Below are 15,213 nucleotides of genomic sequence, written 5' to 3'. Positions count from 1 at the left end.
ATCTACATACTCACCTCTCCCCACAACTGCTCTGTCCACACCTCTATCAACGTTGTCACCCACTCTCTCTCTTGCAGAGGCCGCGCCCGCACTCCAGATCCGCGAGGAGGAAGTGCGCCAGATGTTCCGGAGACAAAAGACCAGGAAGGCACCGGGCCCAGACGGCGTGTCACCTTCCTGCTTGAAAGTCTGCGCTGAGCAGCTGGCGCCCACCTTTGCACGGATATTCAACCGTTCTCTGGAGCTGTGTGAGGTGCCCTCGTGCTTCAAGAGCTCCACCATCGTTCCAGTGGCCAAGAAGCCCGCCATCACAGGTTTGAATGACTATAGACCTGTCGCACTGACATCTGTGGTCATGAAATCTTTCGAGAGAATAGTGCTGAACCACCTGAAGGATGTCACGGGCCCCCTGCTTGACCCCCTCCAGTTTGCCTACCGGGCAAACAGGTCGGTGGATGATGCGGTCAACATGGGACTGCACTACACCCTGCACCACCTGGACACCCCAGGAACGTACGCCAGGATCCTGTTCGTGGACTTCAGCTTTGCGTTCAACACCATCGCTCCTGACATCCTCCAACAGAAGCTCATCCAGCTTGCGGTGCCTGCCTCCACCTGTCAGTGGATCACCAGCTTCCTGACCAACAGGAGCATGTGAGGCTGGGGGGCATCATATCTGACACCCGGACCACCAATACTGAAGCCCCTCAGGGGTGCGTTCTCTCCCCACTGCTCTTCTCTCTCTACACCAACGATGTCTCCTCAGGTGACTCTCCTGTGAAGCTCCTGAAGTATGCTGACGACACCACTCTCATCGGACTGATCCAGGACGGTGACGAGACTGCGTACAGACAGGAGGTGGAGCGGCTGGTCCACTGGTGCAGCCAAAACCACCTGGAGCTGAACCCGCTCAAGACCGTGGAGATGACAGTGGACTTCAGGCGAGACCCTTCACCACCTTTACCCCTCACTATCCGCAGTAATACTATTCTCTCCACGGACACCTTCAAGTTCCTGGGAACCACAATCTCTCGGGACCTGAAATGGACCGGCCACATAGACTCTGTCCGGAAGAAGGCCCAGCAGAGGCTGTACTTCCTGAGACAGCTCAAGAAGTTCAACCTGCCGCGAGAGCTTCTGAAGACCTTCTACACTGCCATCATCCAGTCTGTCCTCTGCACCTCCATCACTGTCTGGTTTGGATCGGCCTCCAAACAAGACAAGCACAGACTGCAACGGACAATCAGGACTGCAGAAAAGATAATTGGAATCAACCTCCCATCTATCCAAGACTTGTACTTCTCCAGGACCAGGAAACGTGCAAGGAACATCTCTACAGACCCTTCTCACCCAGGTTGCAGTCTGTTTGAACTACTCCCCTCCGGACGGCGTTATAGAGCTCGGTTCGCCAAAACCAGCAGACACAGAGACAGCTTCTTCCCCCAGGCTGTTGCTCTGATGAACTCACACCACTCTTAGAGTCTCAGAGTCATTACTGTGCAATAACATCCTGCTCTCCACACCTTTTTTGAATTTGTCTACACTGTTTGTACTTTGTGTCCTCTCTGCATCCATTGCAGCCTGGTCATCCTGGATAAGGGACCTTCCCATCTGTGGTCTCTTCTCAAGGTTTCTCAGTTCCCCTAGCTGGAGTTTTGAGTTCTTCCGTGCCCTCTTGGGAGTTTAAGATCAGGGGATGTTTGAGAATATTTGCCATTTTTCACATGTCTTGAGTGTTGTTAGTCACCTAAATGTTGAACAGAGGCTGTGATTTACCGAAGTCAAATTCCTTGTTTGGCACGCTCAAACATGGCGAATAAAAAAACTCTTGAATCTCTTGAATCTTGAATATGGGCCTGTAGAATATTTTGAAGTGCAAGCGCCGTCATTGTTGACATAAAGAACGATCGATGGATTTAATGATTTGGAGTGACACAGATGGTTTGATAACATTATTGCTTCTATAATAGTTATTTGATATCTAATTTATATATCGTTGTATGGGCCTGTGGAATATTTTGAAGTGTAACCGCCGTCAGCGGCGCGCACCCATTGTTGACAAAGGACGATCGATGGATTTAATGAATTGGAGTGACACAGATGGTTTTATAAACGTGTTATTTATGTAATAGTTATTTGAATAATTCTGAATGTTACGTCAGGCCCGTTCTCAGCGCTTCGTTTGTGTTTATGTCACGTTAATTTACCTATCGTTTAGCCTGTTGTTGCTCGTTCATGTCTGTTCCTGGTGTTGGGTTTTGTCGAATAAATGTCCCCCAAAATGCGACTTATACTCCGGAGCGATTTATATATGTTTTTTTTCACGTTATTGTGCATTTTATGGCTAATGCGACCTATATTTCGGAGCGACTTTTAGTCTGAAAATTACGGTAGCTAATCATGGCGAAACGAATGAGCAGCAACACATCCACTCGCCAAGACAAAATAATTAAGAGATGCGGCAGTTCTTGTAAGATTGAATGGCTGTTGGAGTGTGTGCAAGTACAAGAGGAAACGGTGAAACTGGGTGAGATTTTTTCGAATGAGAAAGGTCTCAACTGCAAAACATGGAGTGAAGCCAAAGTGGCGGGCGAGTTTACGGAGGGAAAAATATGGAAGGAATGGAAGTTGGAGTACCTCAAGCGTCACATTCAGCAGAAATGTCATTTGAAAGCTGTTGGAATTGTACAAAGACTCAAGATGGGACAGGGGATCGGTACATTATTGCGAGAAAGCGCAACAGACCGACAGAAAAGGAACAACCTGTCACACAAAACAAAATCCGACCACCCGAGCAAGTTAAAGTTCGCATTGACAATATTTTATTTATTTATGTAGGTAGGTAGGTAGGTAGTGAAGAAATGGGGTCGAAATACAAAAAGTCCTGCCTAGCTACAAAAACAGATATGCTCAAACCTCATTGAATAAAGTACATAAGCAGACAAGTATATTCACATATTAAATCAATAAAAGAAACATTTTATGCATATAATTATACCTACACACCAAATCAATAAAGGAGACATAACTAGACATTTTTGATAGGTGGTAATGACAAAGGTTTTTATAACTTTATGATCTGATATGTATTTCTGTGCACTTTGAAATAACAAATGTTTTTTTATATATTGCCTGAATAGCTTAAAGACCCTTAAGGAACTGTTTAATGCAGGGGTGGCCAACCAGTCAGAGACTAAGAGCCACATTTTTTTACTGTGTACCGCAAAGAGCCACAACCCCCCCCCCCGAAGCGAAGCGAACACGCAGCGTTTGACGTCCCATTACCACCCCCCCCGAAGCGAAGCGAACGCGCAGCGTTTGACGTCCCATTCCCCCCCCCCCACCCCGAAGCGAAGCGAACGTAAAAGAGCCGCATGAAACCCGGCAAAGAGCCGCGGGTTGGCCACCGCTGGTTTAATGCATGCCTGATGATTTTCTAAATCACGGACACTGCCAAAGTCGTCTAAAAATGTTCAGTACTTGATTGTATCATGTTTTGATTAATGCTAGACGCCAGTTTTGGATTACTACTGAACGTTCTGGACAGAGGGAAATGTTTTGCCTTACAATGAAAAGATATGTGTCAAAAGATAGTGTCAAAAGAACAAAAACAAATGCATGGTAAGTGGTGAGTAAGAACTTTGCATAGTCAGGAAACCAACAAATTGATGATGTCACAGCCAAAAGTTCACATAATTCCGTACAAAATGACAAAATTGAAAGAATGATGAATGGGCGGTGTGTGACAGTGGGTGAAGTGGATGTATGTGCAAGAATGGTTTACAGGAAGCACACTTGAATATAAAACCAGTAGAGGTGCCAGAGGAAGAGCGGCAGGAGGAAAACAACCAAGAACCCGGCCAAAGGTGATCGCCAAGGCCGAAAGACGGGATGGAAAACAACAGCCCCCACACACACTGAATCGCTGCTCTGTTAATGTTTCGAGTAAATCTACGGATCGATATGGAAGGGAAACATAGGTAAGTAGTACCAATGCGTTAGATCGAACTTTAGTCAGTTCCGATCATTTTATAGGAGATCGTTTGAGAAACGCGATTGTTTACACTTTGCTGAGGCTCATGGGAGATTGCGAGCTGAGGCTCGTGGGACTTTGCGGATGGCTAATGCTATAACGATAGCTGCTATACGTACCAGGCTATTTCATGTCAAAATAGGCTGCTCTGTTAATGTTTCGAGTAAATCTACGGATCGATATGGAAGGGAAACATAGGTAAGTAGTACCAATGCGTTAGATCGAACTTTAGTCAGTTCCGATCATTTTATAGGAGATCGCTTGAGAAACGCGATTGTTTACAGAGGGCTCGTTGGTTATTGGCTAGTGGATGCATACCGCAACCCTAGTCAACCTCAGTATGTTGCAGTATAGCTTCTATTTTATGCGCCTTATAATCCGGTGCGCCTTATATATGGACAAAGTTTTAAAATGGGCCGTTCATTGAAGGTGCGCCTTATAATCCGGTGCGCCTTTCAGGGCGGAAAATACGGTAAGTGAAAAAACTTATTATGTTTTTGTTTGTGGAATTTGTTGAACTGAGAGTTTGTCTGTGTGTGACAATGCACACAATGTTCATTGTTGAAAATGTGGTCTTTGGTCTGTGGTTTTAGTACTGTAGGAGTCAATTTGTCATTATCATGTTGGTGCGTGACATAATAATGTCACACAATAAATTTGGCTGAGCAGAGGGGTGCGTGTGTGCGTGTGTATGTGTGCGTGCGTGCGTGCGTGCGTGCGTGCGTGCGTGCGTGCGTGCGTGCGTGCGTGCGTGCGTGCGTGTGTGTGTGTGTGTGCGTGTGCGTGTGCGTGTGCGTGTGGGGGGGGGTGTTCATGTGATGTTCGAAAACCGAGGTTTGACTGTATTTGGGGGGGGGGTAATCTCATACAGTGGTACCTCTACTTACAAACGTAATTGGTTCCGCGATCGGGTTTGTAAGTAGAAGCGACTTTTGCCCTAGCAATCAATGTAAAAGCAAATAATGCGTGCCGGACTATCCCAAAAGTCACTGTACAATAAGACTCATATTTCGTGTTTCCAGTGGGCGATTTTTGGGCAGCTAAATTGGGTTCGTTTGGCTTTAGCGGCGCATATGGTGAGCGTGAGCTAGAGCACTAGTTGCCAGTGAGCCGGGCCGTCTGTCGGGCAGTTACGAGTGTAAGACTTTGAGCGTTTGTCTTTGTGTGTGTGCCTTCCTGAGTGCGTCCGTAGAGTGTGCGTCCGTGCAAGTTATGTGATGTCGCCATTCGATGTGTTTTTTATTATCTTTTTCTCAGTACCTATTAAGTTTTCCTGTGTGTGCTAACGCTAAGGCTAGCTTGCGCTCCATTATAGGACAGTATATATTTAGGTTCATTTAGCCCGTTTAAGTGTCTTGTATCAAACTTTTAATAATAGTGGGTGATGTGCTATTGGTCTCTGGTCCAGAAACCACATTAATAATTCCATAAATTAATACCAAATTCACATTCAAAGACCCATACATACCTGCCTGTCGGCCCTCACAGATATCAACACACCAACCCAAACCTGTAATAGCTCACCTGATTGGACATTGGACACTACTGGCCACCACCGAACAGTGTAGATACCCCAATTTCAGCCTCATTTGGAATTCTATTTTGTCTGTTACTTGAATGCTGGATAAAGTGCAAAAGTCAATTTTTCCTTATTCCACCATCTTGCCCTACCTAACATTTCCCAGCATCCTGGCCATGAAGTGGCGTTCTGGCCGGTGCCCCGAGCTTCGGTAAAATGAGAATTTGACATTGCCTCCCCAACAGTCACACTTTTTGCCTTAGTACTCTGTGTAACACACAGAAAACCTAAACAAATTTTATTTTTCAAACCTTTATAACAAAAAATAAATGTTACTTTATTCTTGACCTCCTAACTTTGCTTGGGGAGCGGGGGAAAATCAGGCTAATAAATTATTGTACACTTCCAATTATACTCGTCATTACTTTTTGGTGCAATACATGAGTTTTCCGACTGTGAACGCACCTCGCAGAACTCCGAGTGACAACTTAAAAAAAAAAAGAAACCAAGCTTTTAAAGATGGAAATTGACAAACACAAAAGTGTTTTTTTCATGTTTTTATTGAAAACAAGCCAGTACTGTCTGCCGCATGCATGGCAATGGCTTCCGCCTTTCACTCAATGCGTGTGCTTTTACCGGGGATACCTTCTTTGGCACAACACCGGCCATACACCTTCCTGAAATCGACGACACGAATGCATTCACCATGCTCCTTTATGATTTCGAGTCTCGGTAGTCTTAGGAGACATACTTGAATGGACTACTTGTTTTTGCATTGCTAAGCGCGAGACGAACAGGGAATGGCAGGGCAAAGGAGACAAGACAAGAGGGGGAGGTTGGTGCATCGGTTCGGAAGTAAAAAGTTGGCTCGTAAGTGGGTGCAAAAAAATTGCGAGGTTACGGTTCTCATTTCTTGCTCTTGAATTAGCCACGGAGAGGCTAATGCTTGTGATATGTTGAAGGAGTCATACGTAGAGATAGCTGTCGCTGGAAAATTTAACCGAGTCAAAGTGTGACATAGTCAGGCAGTCAAATCAAGCAGACTCCACCTAAAATACCATTATATCACTTCTGAGCAATGTTCCCTCTAAGCTGCGCGCGTGCGCAATCGCGCACTGCCCGCAAGTTCTCAGCGCACAAGAAATCTATCCAGCGCATAAACATCACCCCCCCACCCCCGAAGCGAAACGAACACGCAGCGTTGGACGTCCCATTAGCACACAGCCCCCCCCCCCCCCCCCGGAAGCGACCTGATGTTGCTCACTGTAGTCCTCAGTTTGCTCAGGGAGCTTGTGTCTATGCCCAGATACATGAAAAATTAGAGGGAACATTGCTTCTGAGGGTTTTTTTTTTTCTTTCAGGGAGTAAAATATTAAAATAATTTATAATACTGTCCTATCACATAAGTGCCAATGTGGGCTCACCTTATTGTCGCTTTAAGATTTTTTATCACAGTTTATCAATAATTTCATCTCTACTCTGAACAGTTTCTGTGGGTGGCTCTGGGTGCCGCTCCACAAAATGCTGATAGTCAATGAAGAATTAAAAGACTCGATGAATAGAAGGCTTAAGGTTGCTGTAGAAATAAACAGTTCCCACGTTTTAGGAGGTCAAGAGTCTCACTTAAACAAATTAACATTAAGTGACAGAGGATTACGTTTTTGCATTAGTTGCGGCAAATTCATTTGGCAAGACGATAGCAGCTAGTCCAAGAATAGTATTCACAAAGACAATCGTCTTTGACGTTCTTAAATCTTGGGGTTTGACCCATAACATTGCTGTTAAAAAACAAACCAGTATTCTTGGAAAATACAATTTCAATTACGCTGTACATTTAAGACAGCAACTTGGACAGACGCAGCAAGTCGCCTTCGTGAATACTTTACGTGAAAATGTATTCAAAATTATTACAAATTACCTTCATAACACACTTAAGAGCTATTTCTTCAACTCCGGTCATTTCAATAGAACGCAGTCCTGTATTCCGGATGTCATTGACAGAACATGGTATCGTATCGTTTTTCCAAATTACCGAGAGCTGACGTCAATGAAATAATCTCCCAAAAGTACAGTGACGAACACAGCGATGTTGTTAGTTGATTTTAGTTAATTCTTTTGAGAGCGCGACTGTTCCAGTGTCATTTTTAGAGAACACAGCTGCTTCAGTGTCACGGCCATGAACTGTACGTATTTGAGGCAACTACTCACTGTAAAAAAAAAAAAAAAGCTGACGGAACCACCGATGTTAATAATGTAACAGCAAATATTTCTTACTTGATTCTTGATTCCATCTTTCGGTCCGGAACACATTTACTTGGAGGAGAATACAACGGAATCCAAAGCAAATATTTCTGACACGTTACGGAGAAGGAAACAAACGCACAGTGTCGAGCAATGGATTGTGGGAGTTGACGTTTACGGCAGTAGAGTAGCCAATAACACTATACACACTGTTCTCGTGAGACAAACTACAACTTCCATAAACCTAAGAAAGAAAAGTCGCGTGACTAGGAGGTAGTCCGGTACCGTTCGTTTTCACCCTTTCTGTAAGAATCTACAAAACACCGTGTAATACCTTGCAGAAAATTACAAGCTCAGGTACATAGAAAGATATAAAATCAGCATGTCGGAAAACACAAAGGCAAATGAATAACAGCAATAAAAGACTCACAAAGCTTAGTAAAAAACATAAATTGAAATATTTGTAACTTGTCCTTCATAACTGGCATTTTTTCCATCGAAAATGAAAACAGCATCTATTAGGGATACCTTTCACCTTGGAACCTGTTCTTTCCCAATTCTTGGTACAGGGAAACCTCTACTTACAATCAGAATCAGCTTTATTGGCCAAGTTTGTGCATGCCAAACAAGGAATTTGACTCCGGTTGATCTCAGCCTCTGTCCAACATTTTAGTGACTAACAACATTCAGGTGACTAACAACATTTAAGTGGCAAGAACAGGACGTTATTGCCCAGTGATGTCTCTGAGACTCTATGAGTGGTGTGAGTTCATCAGAGCAACAGCCTGGCGGAAGAAGCTGTGTCTGTGTGTTGGTTTTGACGTACGGCGCTCTGTAACGCCGTCTGGAGAGGAGTAGTTCGAACAGACTGTGACCTAAGTGAGAAGGGTCTATAGAGATACTACTTGCACGTTTCCTAGTCATGGACAGGTACAAGTCTTGGATAGATGGGAGGTTGGTCCCGATTATCTTTTCCGCAGTCCTGATTGTCCGTTGCAGTCTGTGCTTGTCTTGTTTGGTGGCTAATCCAAACCAGACAGTGATGGAGGTGCAGAGGAGAGACTGGATGATGGCAGTGTAGAAGGTCTTCAGCAGCTCCTGTGGCAGGTTGAACTTCCTGAACTGTCTCAGAAAGTACAACCTCTGCTGGGCCTTCTTCCGGACAGAGTCTATGTGGCTGGTCCATTTCAGGTCCCGAGAGATTGTGGTTCCCAGGAACTTGAAGGTGTCTGTGGAGAGAATAGTATTACTGCGGATAGATAGTGAGAAGTGGAAGTGGTGAAGGATCTCGCCTGAAGTCCACTGTCATTTCCACAGTCTTGAGCAGGTTCAGCTCCAGGTGGTTTTTGCTGCACCAGTGGACCAGTTGCTCCAGGGTCTGTACGCAGTCTCGTCACTGTCCCGGATCAGTCCAATGAGAGTGGTGTCATCTGCATACTTCAGGAGCTTCACAGGAGAGTCACCTGAGGAGAAATCGTTGGTGTAGAGAGAGAAGAGCAGTGGGGAGAGGACGCACCCCTGAGGGGCGCCAGTATTGGTGGTCCAGGTGTCAGATGTGATGATCCCCAGCCTCACACGCTGTCTCCTGTTGGTCAGGAAGCTGGTGATCCACTGACAGGTGGAGGCAGGCACCGCGAGCTGGATGAGCTTCTGTTGGAGGATGTCAGGAGCGATGGTGTTGAACGCCGAGCTCAAGTCCACAAACAGGATCCTGGCGTACGTTCCTGGGGTGTCCAGGTGGTGCAGGATGTAGTGCAGTCCCATGTTGACCGCATCATCCACCGACCTGTTTGCCCGGTAGGTAAACTGGAGGGGGTCAAGCAGGGGGCCCGTGACATCCTTCAGGTGGTTCAGCACTAACCTCTCGAAAGATTTCATGACCACAGATGTCAGGGTGACAAGTCTATAGTCATTCAAACCTGTGATGGCAGGATTCTTGGCCACCGGTACGATGGTGGAGCTCCTGAAGCATGAGGGCACCTCACACAGCTCCAGGGAACGGTTGAAGATCCGTGCAAAGGTAGGTGCCAGCTGTTCAGCACAGACTTTCAAGCAGGAAGGTGACACGCCATCTGGGCCCGGTGCCTTCCTGATCTTTTGTCTCCGGAACATCTGGCGTGCATCCTCCTCGTGGATCTAGAGTGCGGGCGCGGCCTCTGCAAGAGAGAGAGTAGGTGACAACGGTGATGGAGGTGTGGACAGAGCGGTTGTGGGGGGAGGTGAGTATGTTGATTGTGCTGCAGGAGGTCCTGTTGTGTCGGAGGACCGTTCAAACCTGCAGTAGAACCTGTTTAGCTAGTTTGCAAGCCTTGGGCTCTCCACAAGACGGGGGGGTTCGTTTCTTGAAGCCCGTGATGCTCTGCAGACCTTGCCACACTGTTGAGGGATCAGGATTGGCAGAGAGGTGTCTCTCCAGGCTCTCCCCGTAACACCTCTTGGCTTTCCTGACCTCTCGGTTCAGTGTGTTTCTGGTCTGCTTGAACAGGTCCTGGTCACCACTCCTGTAGGCCTCCTCCTTGACTTTGTGCAGCCTCCTGAGGTTTGGTGTAAACCAAGGTTTGTCGTTGTTGTACGTGCAGAAGGTCTTAGTCAGATGAACTAGACAGTGGTCCGAGAGTCCAAAAGCTGCACAAGCCACAGAGTGGTATGTATCCTTTATTACGGTGTAGCAGTGGTCCAGTGTCTGTACCCCTCTGGTGGGACACGTTATGTGCTGTCTGTATTTGGGGAGTTCATGTGCGAGGTTCGCCCTGTTAAAGTCACCCAGAACAATGATTCAACAATTTGGTAGAAGTTTCTCCATGTCTGTCACCTGGTCAGCCAGCATCTGCATGGCTTCAATCGCACGTGCGTGTGGTGGAATGTAAACAGCCGCCATGACGATCGAGGAGGACTCCCGTGGTGAATAGAACGGCCGGCAGTTTATGAAAAGTGTTTCTAGGAGAGGGCTGCAAGACTCTTTCAACACGTGACATCAGTACACCAATGTTCATTAATATAGAAACAGAGACCACCTCCCTTTGATTTTCCGGTGAGCTCCGTGCTGCGGTCTGCACACATTAGCCGAAACCCAGCTAGCTCCACAGCGTGGTGGGGGGTGCGTCCATCAAGCCACGTTTCAACAAAGCACAGCGCGGCGGATCTGCTGAAGTCCGTTTTCCTTGAAGTGAGGAGCAGCAGTTTGTCCATCTTGTTCACCAGGGAGCGGACATTTGCCAGATGAATTAATGGTAGGGCAGAACGGAACCCTCTCTGCCTCAGCTTTACGAGTCCGGCGCGTTTGCCACGTCGTCTTCGACGTGCTAGCTTGTATAGCACCGCCGCTCCGGCTATAATCTCCGTCAAACAGTCTGGATCAAAGAGAACAGGAGAGAAAATACCAGGAGAAGACTGTCCGATGTTTAACAGCGCTTCTCTGGTAAAAGTGATCCAGGATGGACAGCAGGACCGTGAAAACCCACAAAATAAGACAAAGTAACAGAGAGCGACTCACCGTGGCGGCCATCCGCGGCGCCATCACGACGTATTTCTACATTTTTCAACCGATTCAACCCATTCCAACTTCATTCACTTTGTTCACCTTATGCTTACCATATTCACCCCCTTCACCCCCACTTCCACTATGCTTACACAATTCAACCCTTGATTGACCCTAACGGGGAGTTAGTGTGGCGGCCATCTTGGATTGACCCTGAAGTGCCCCTGAATGAACTCAGAATGGCCCAAATCAAACCGGAAGTGACCCCAAATAAACCGGAAGTGACCTCGGGTAAACCGGAAGTGCCCTTAATCAACCCGGAAGTGACCTAAATAAACCGGAAGTGACTTTTTTAAACCGGAAGTGACCCAAATAAACCGGCAGTTACCTCAGCTAAACCGGAAGTGCCCAAAATTAAACCAGAAGTTCCCCAAATCAAACCGGAAGTGCCCCAAATCAAACCGGAAGTGACCCAAATAAACCGGAAGTGACCTTTTAAAACCGGAAGTGGCCCCAAATAAACCGGAAGCGCCCTAAATTAAACCGGAAGTGCTCCAAATAAACTGGACGTGACCTTATTTCAACAAGAAGTGCCCTACATCAGTGGTCCCCAACCTTTTTTGCGCCATGGACCGGTTACGTGTCAGAAATATTTTCGCGGACTGGCCTTTATATAAATAAATAATACATTTATATGAATAAATAATACATTTATAATAAATATATAAATACGATGAAATAAAATGATACGATTGGCATAAAAACAAGTATAAACGACATGAAAATAAAACTCACCATTCCGTTGAATTAGTGGAAGCACTGAGCTTGTTTATCAGAAACGACCAGGCGTAATTGGAGACAATGACACCCCAAGTGGTTAAGGTTTGTCTTTGAATACAGGATGCTTCATCTCCATGTGCCCAAGCACTTTGGAAGGCTTCATTGCCTCGTTAGCTAGCCTGACACCAGTCGCCACATATGCAGAGTGGGTTTGCTTGGCACGTCAGAGTCACCTGTGGCGGCGATAAATCCATATTTACAGTAGGACTCCAGAAATTACATGCAGCTTTCCTTTTCTTAGAAGTCATAGCCTCTTCTTCTGTCTCATTGGGCTTTTTTCCAAACATCTCTATTTCTTGCTCATATTTGCTTGCTTCGCGGCACTCGACTGAGGTGACATGTCACGTGACCGAGACAAGCGTCTTGACCTGAATTAACCTGTGTCAAGAGACACAGCTGCACCGACGGATGGAATTGGGAGAGAAACGCCACATTTTTTACATTTTTCAAAATAAATTCTTACTCATTTTTGCTAGCTCGACTGGGGAAACATGTCACGTGACCGGGACGAGTGTCTTGACCTGAATTAATTGATCGTCGATAAAAAATTTGTTTTTTTCTGTGCGGCTTGGCGGCCCGGTACCAAGTGACCCACGGACCGGTACCAGTCCGGGGACCGGCGGTTGGGGACCCCTGCCCTACATGACTAAATTTGCTCTAACTTTAACAATTTTTGTCCAATTCAACCCGTTTCAACATTTGAACCCCAAAAGTGAACCTACTGAACCCGTATATTTTGTCTGAACCCGTATATTTCGTTTCGTTCCAAATTTCAAGCATTTTTGGCGCAATTTTCTTTTTAATTCTCATTCATTCTCTATGGGGATTCAACATTTGCTCTAACTTCTACAATTTCTGTCCGATTCAACCCGTTTCAACTTTTGAACTCCAAAGTGAACCTCTAGAACAGGGGTGGGCAAACTTTTTGACTCGCGGGCCGAACTGGGTTCTAAATTTGGACCGGAGGGCCGAACCAGGAGCAGATGGACGTAGTGTTTGTGTGAAGTAATATAAGCGACCTGTAAAGGTCATTGCATAAAAGATTTTGGCCTTTAGTAGGTAGTAAAGCATGGATATTCCAAACAAGTTTTTTGAAAACAAATGCATTTATTAACAGCATTAAAAAAAAAAAATAATAATCCACTAAAAAACTGCTAACAGTGATTCTCATAAAATACGACACTGTTATTATGAATAACAGTCTCCATCACTTCAGTGCCTGCAGGTCAGATTAATGAAAGATGTTTATCTTATGAGATCACATCAAACGGCAAACATTCTGACCAAATATATCATCTTGAAGAATCGGTGAAAGCATACATCCAAATAAAGTAATCAAAACGGCAACACGGTGAGGGGTATCTGAAAATCAGAGCAGAGTTTTAACTCACAAACACCTGGTAACAGAGGTTAGGAAACGGGAAACACTTCCTTAAAGTAAGCATTAAGAACTTTACAGGTTAAGATTAGTCGCAAACAGGTGGTGCATCAATGTCCTTGAGCATCCTGCATTGTTTGAAAATGAGAATGGTCGCTAGTTTCAATCCCTGCTATGTGTACAAATCATATTCAAAATGCATTTTTTTACAACAAACTTGAGAGCCTCCCCTTCATTTTCAGTGGGAACAGTGTTGTTGGTCTCCCTTTTTTGCTAGTGCGTCATAGTCTGGAGTAAAATTTGTTGTGGCAATTCTTAGGAGAGATTTAGTGTTGTGTTGGTCCGTTTACCTCGATCTGTGACGGGTTGATGTTGACGTTCATGTGGCTGAACGTCACGTCGCGTACGTCGAGCCAAATTGGCCACTCTTTTTTTAAACACTCGGCACTGTGTCCACCTTGCTTTTCCTTGGGCGGCTCATTTTAATAGAAGGATTCCAGGGGAAGGTTTGTGGGTGGCTTTAGCGTAAAACTGTATCTGAAAGCTCAGCGCGCGAATTACAAGAATGCTGTTGTCACAGCCCACGCTCTAAATTCGGGACTGATACAAATAGAGCGCGAGTGCTCCATGTCCGTACTACTGAGTACGTACACGCACTTGTGAGTGTGCACCGAGCTTTCTGACACGGCTTCCGGTAGTAAATGCGCAGGCGAGCGGTTCCCCATCTACTGGGGAAACGCAGTCATTGCAGGCAAAATGACCACAAAAAAAAAGTTTAATAATACAATTTATTCAGGGTTGGCGGGCCGGATTAAACGGTCCCGTGGGCCGGATGTGGCCCGCGGGCCGTAGTTTGCCCACCCCTGCTCTAGAACCTGTAGTTTTCGTTTCGCTCCAAATTTCAAAACATTTAGGCGCAATTTCTTTTTAAAATTCCCATTCATTCTCTATGAGGACTGAACATTTGCTCTAACTTCTACATTTTTCATCCGATTCAACCCGTTCCAACTTTCAACTGTTCATCTTTTGCCTACGTATTCCACAACTTTCAACTTACCAAAATTCCAAATTTTCAATTTTGAAGTTCACGCCAAATTCTCAAAAATGTTGTTTTTCAACTCTAATTTCTACATTTTTCAAACGATTCAACACGTTCGGACTTTCAACTGTTCATCTTTTGCCTACCTATTTTACAACTTCCCACTTACCAAAAATTCTACATTTACAATTTTGAAATTCACCCCAAATTATCCAAAATTTCATTTTACACTTCTCATTTCTACAAACCGGATTCGGTTGAAGTTGGGAAATTGTGTAAAATGTAAATAAAAACAAAATACACTGATTTGAAAATCCTTCTCAACACATTCAATTGAATACACTACAAAGACAACATATCCAATGTTCAAACTGATAAACTTAATTGTTTTTTCCAAATAATAATTAACTTAGAATTTCATGTCCAGTAGAAGTTGGGAAAGGTGGCAAAAAAAGGTGATGTAAAGAAGTGGTAAACATGCCCTTTCCCAACTTCTACTGCACGTGTTGCAGCCATTAAATTCTAAGTTAATTATTGTTTGAAAAATAAAATAAAGTTTATGAGTTTGAGCATTAAATATGTTGTCTTTGTCGTGTATTCAATTGAATATAGGCTGAAAAGGATTTTCAAATCATTGTATTTTGTTTTTATTTACATTTTACACAATTTCCCAACTTCAACCGAA

General features: G+C 45.0%; 1 protein-coding gene and 1 long non-coding RNA gene across 5 annotated transcripts in view; one reads left to right on the top strand and one right to left on the bottom strand.

The window, feature by feature from the left end:
• The window catches only part of LOC119131388 (DENN domain-containing protein 1A-like), a 116,154-nt gene extending 107,718 nt beyond the window's left edge, over positions 1-8,436 (bottom strand). For 3 of the 4 annotated variants that reach the window (XM_037265795.1, XM_037265797.1, XM_037265799.1), the window contains exon 1: positions 7,827-8,436. In XM_037265795.1, coding sequence (XP_037121690.1) covers positions 7,827-7,843 — 17 coding nt within the window. In that variant the 5' untranslated portion in view covers positions 7,844-8,436. The remainder of the gene's footprint in view (positions 1-7,826) is intronic. The other variant, XM_037265796.1, reaches the window with a different exon arrangement.
• Positions 1-15,213, top strand: part of LOC119131444 — a 546,859-nt gene that overhangs the window by 462,530 nt on the left and 69,116 nt on the right. The gene's annotated exons all lie outside the window — the stretch shown is intronic.

This window comes from Syngnathus acus, chromosome 12 (assembly GCF_901709675.1).
Source record: "Syngnathus acus chromosome 12, fSynAcu1.2, whole genome shotgun sequence".
NCBI lineage: Eukaryota > Metazoa > Chordata > Actinopteri > Syngnathiformes > Syngnathidae > Syngnathus > Syngnathus acus.
The sequence above is the reverse complement of the archived record's forward strand: the minus strand, read 5'-3'. Positions and strand labels throughout refer to the sequence as shown.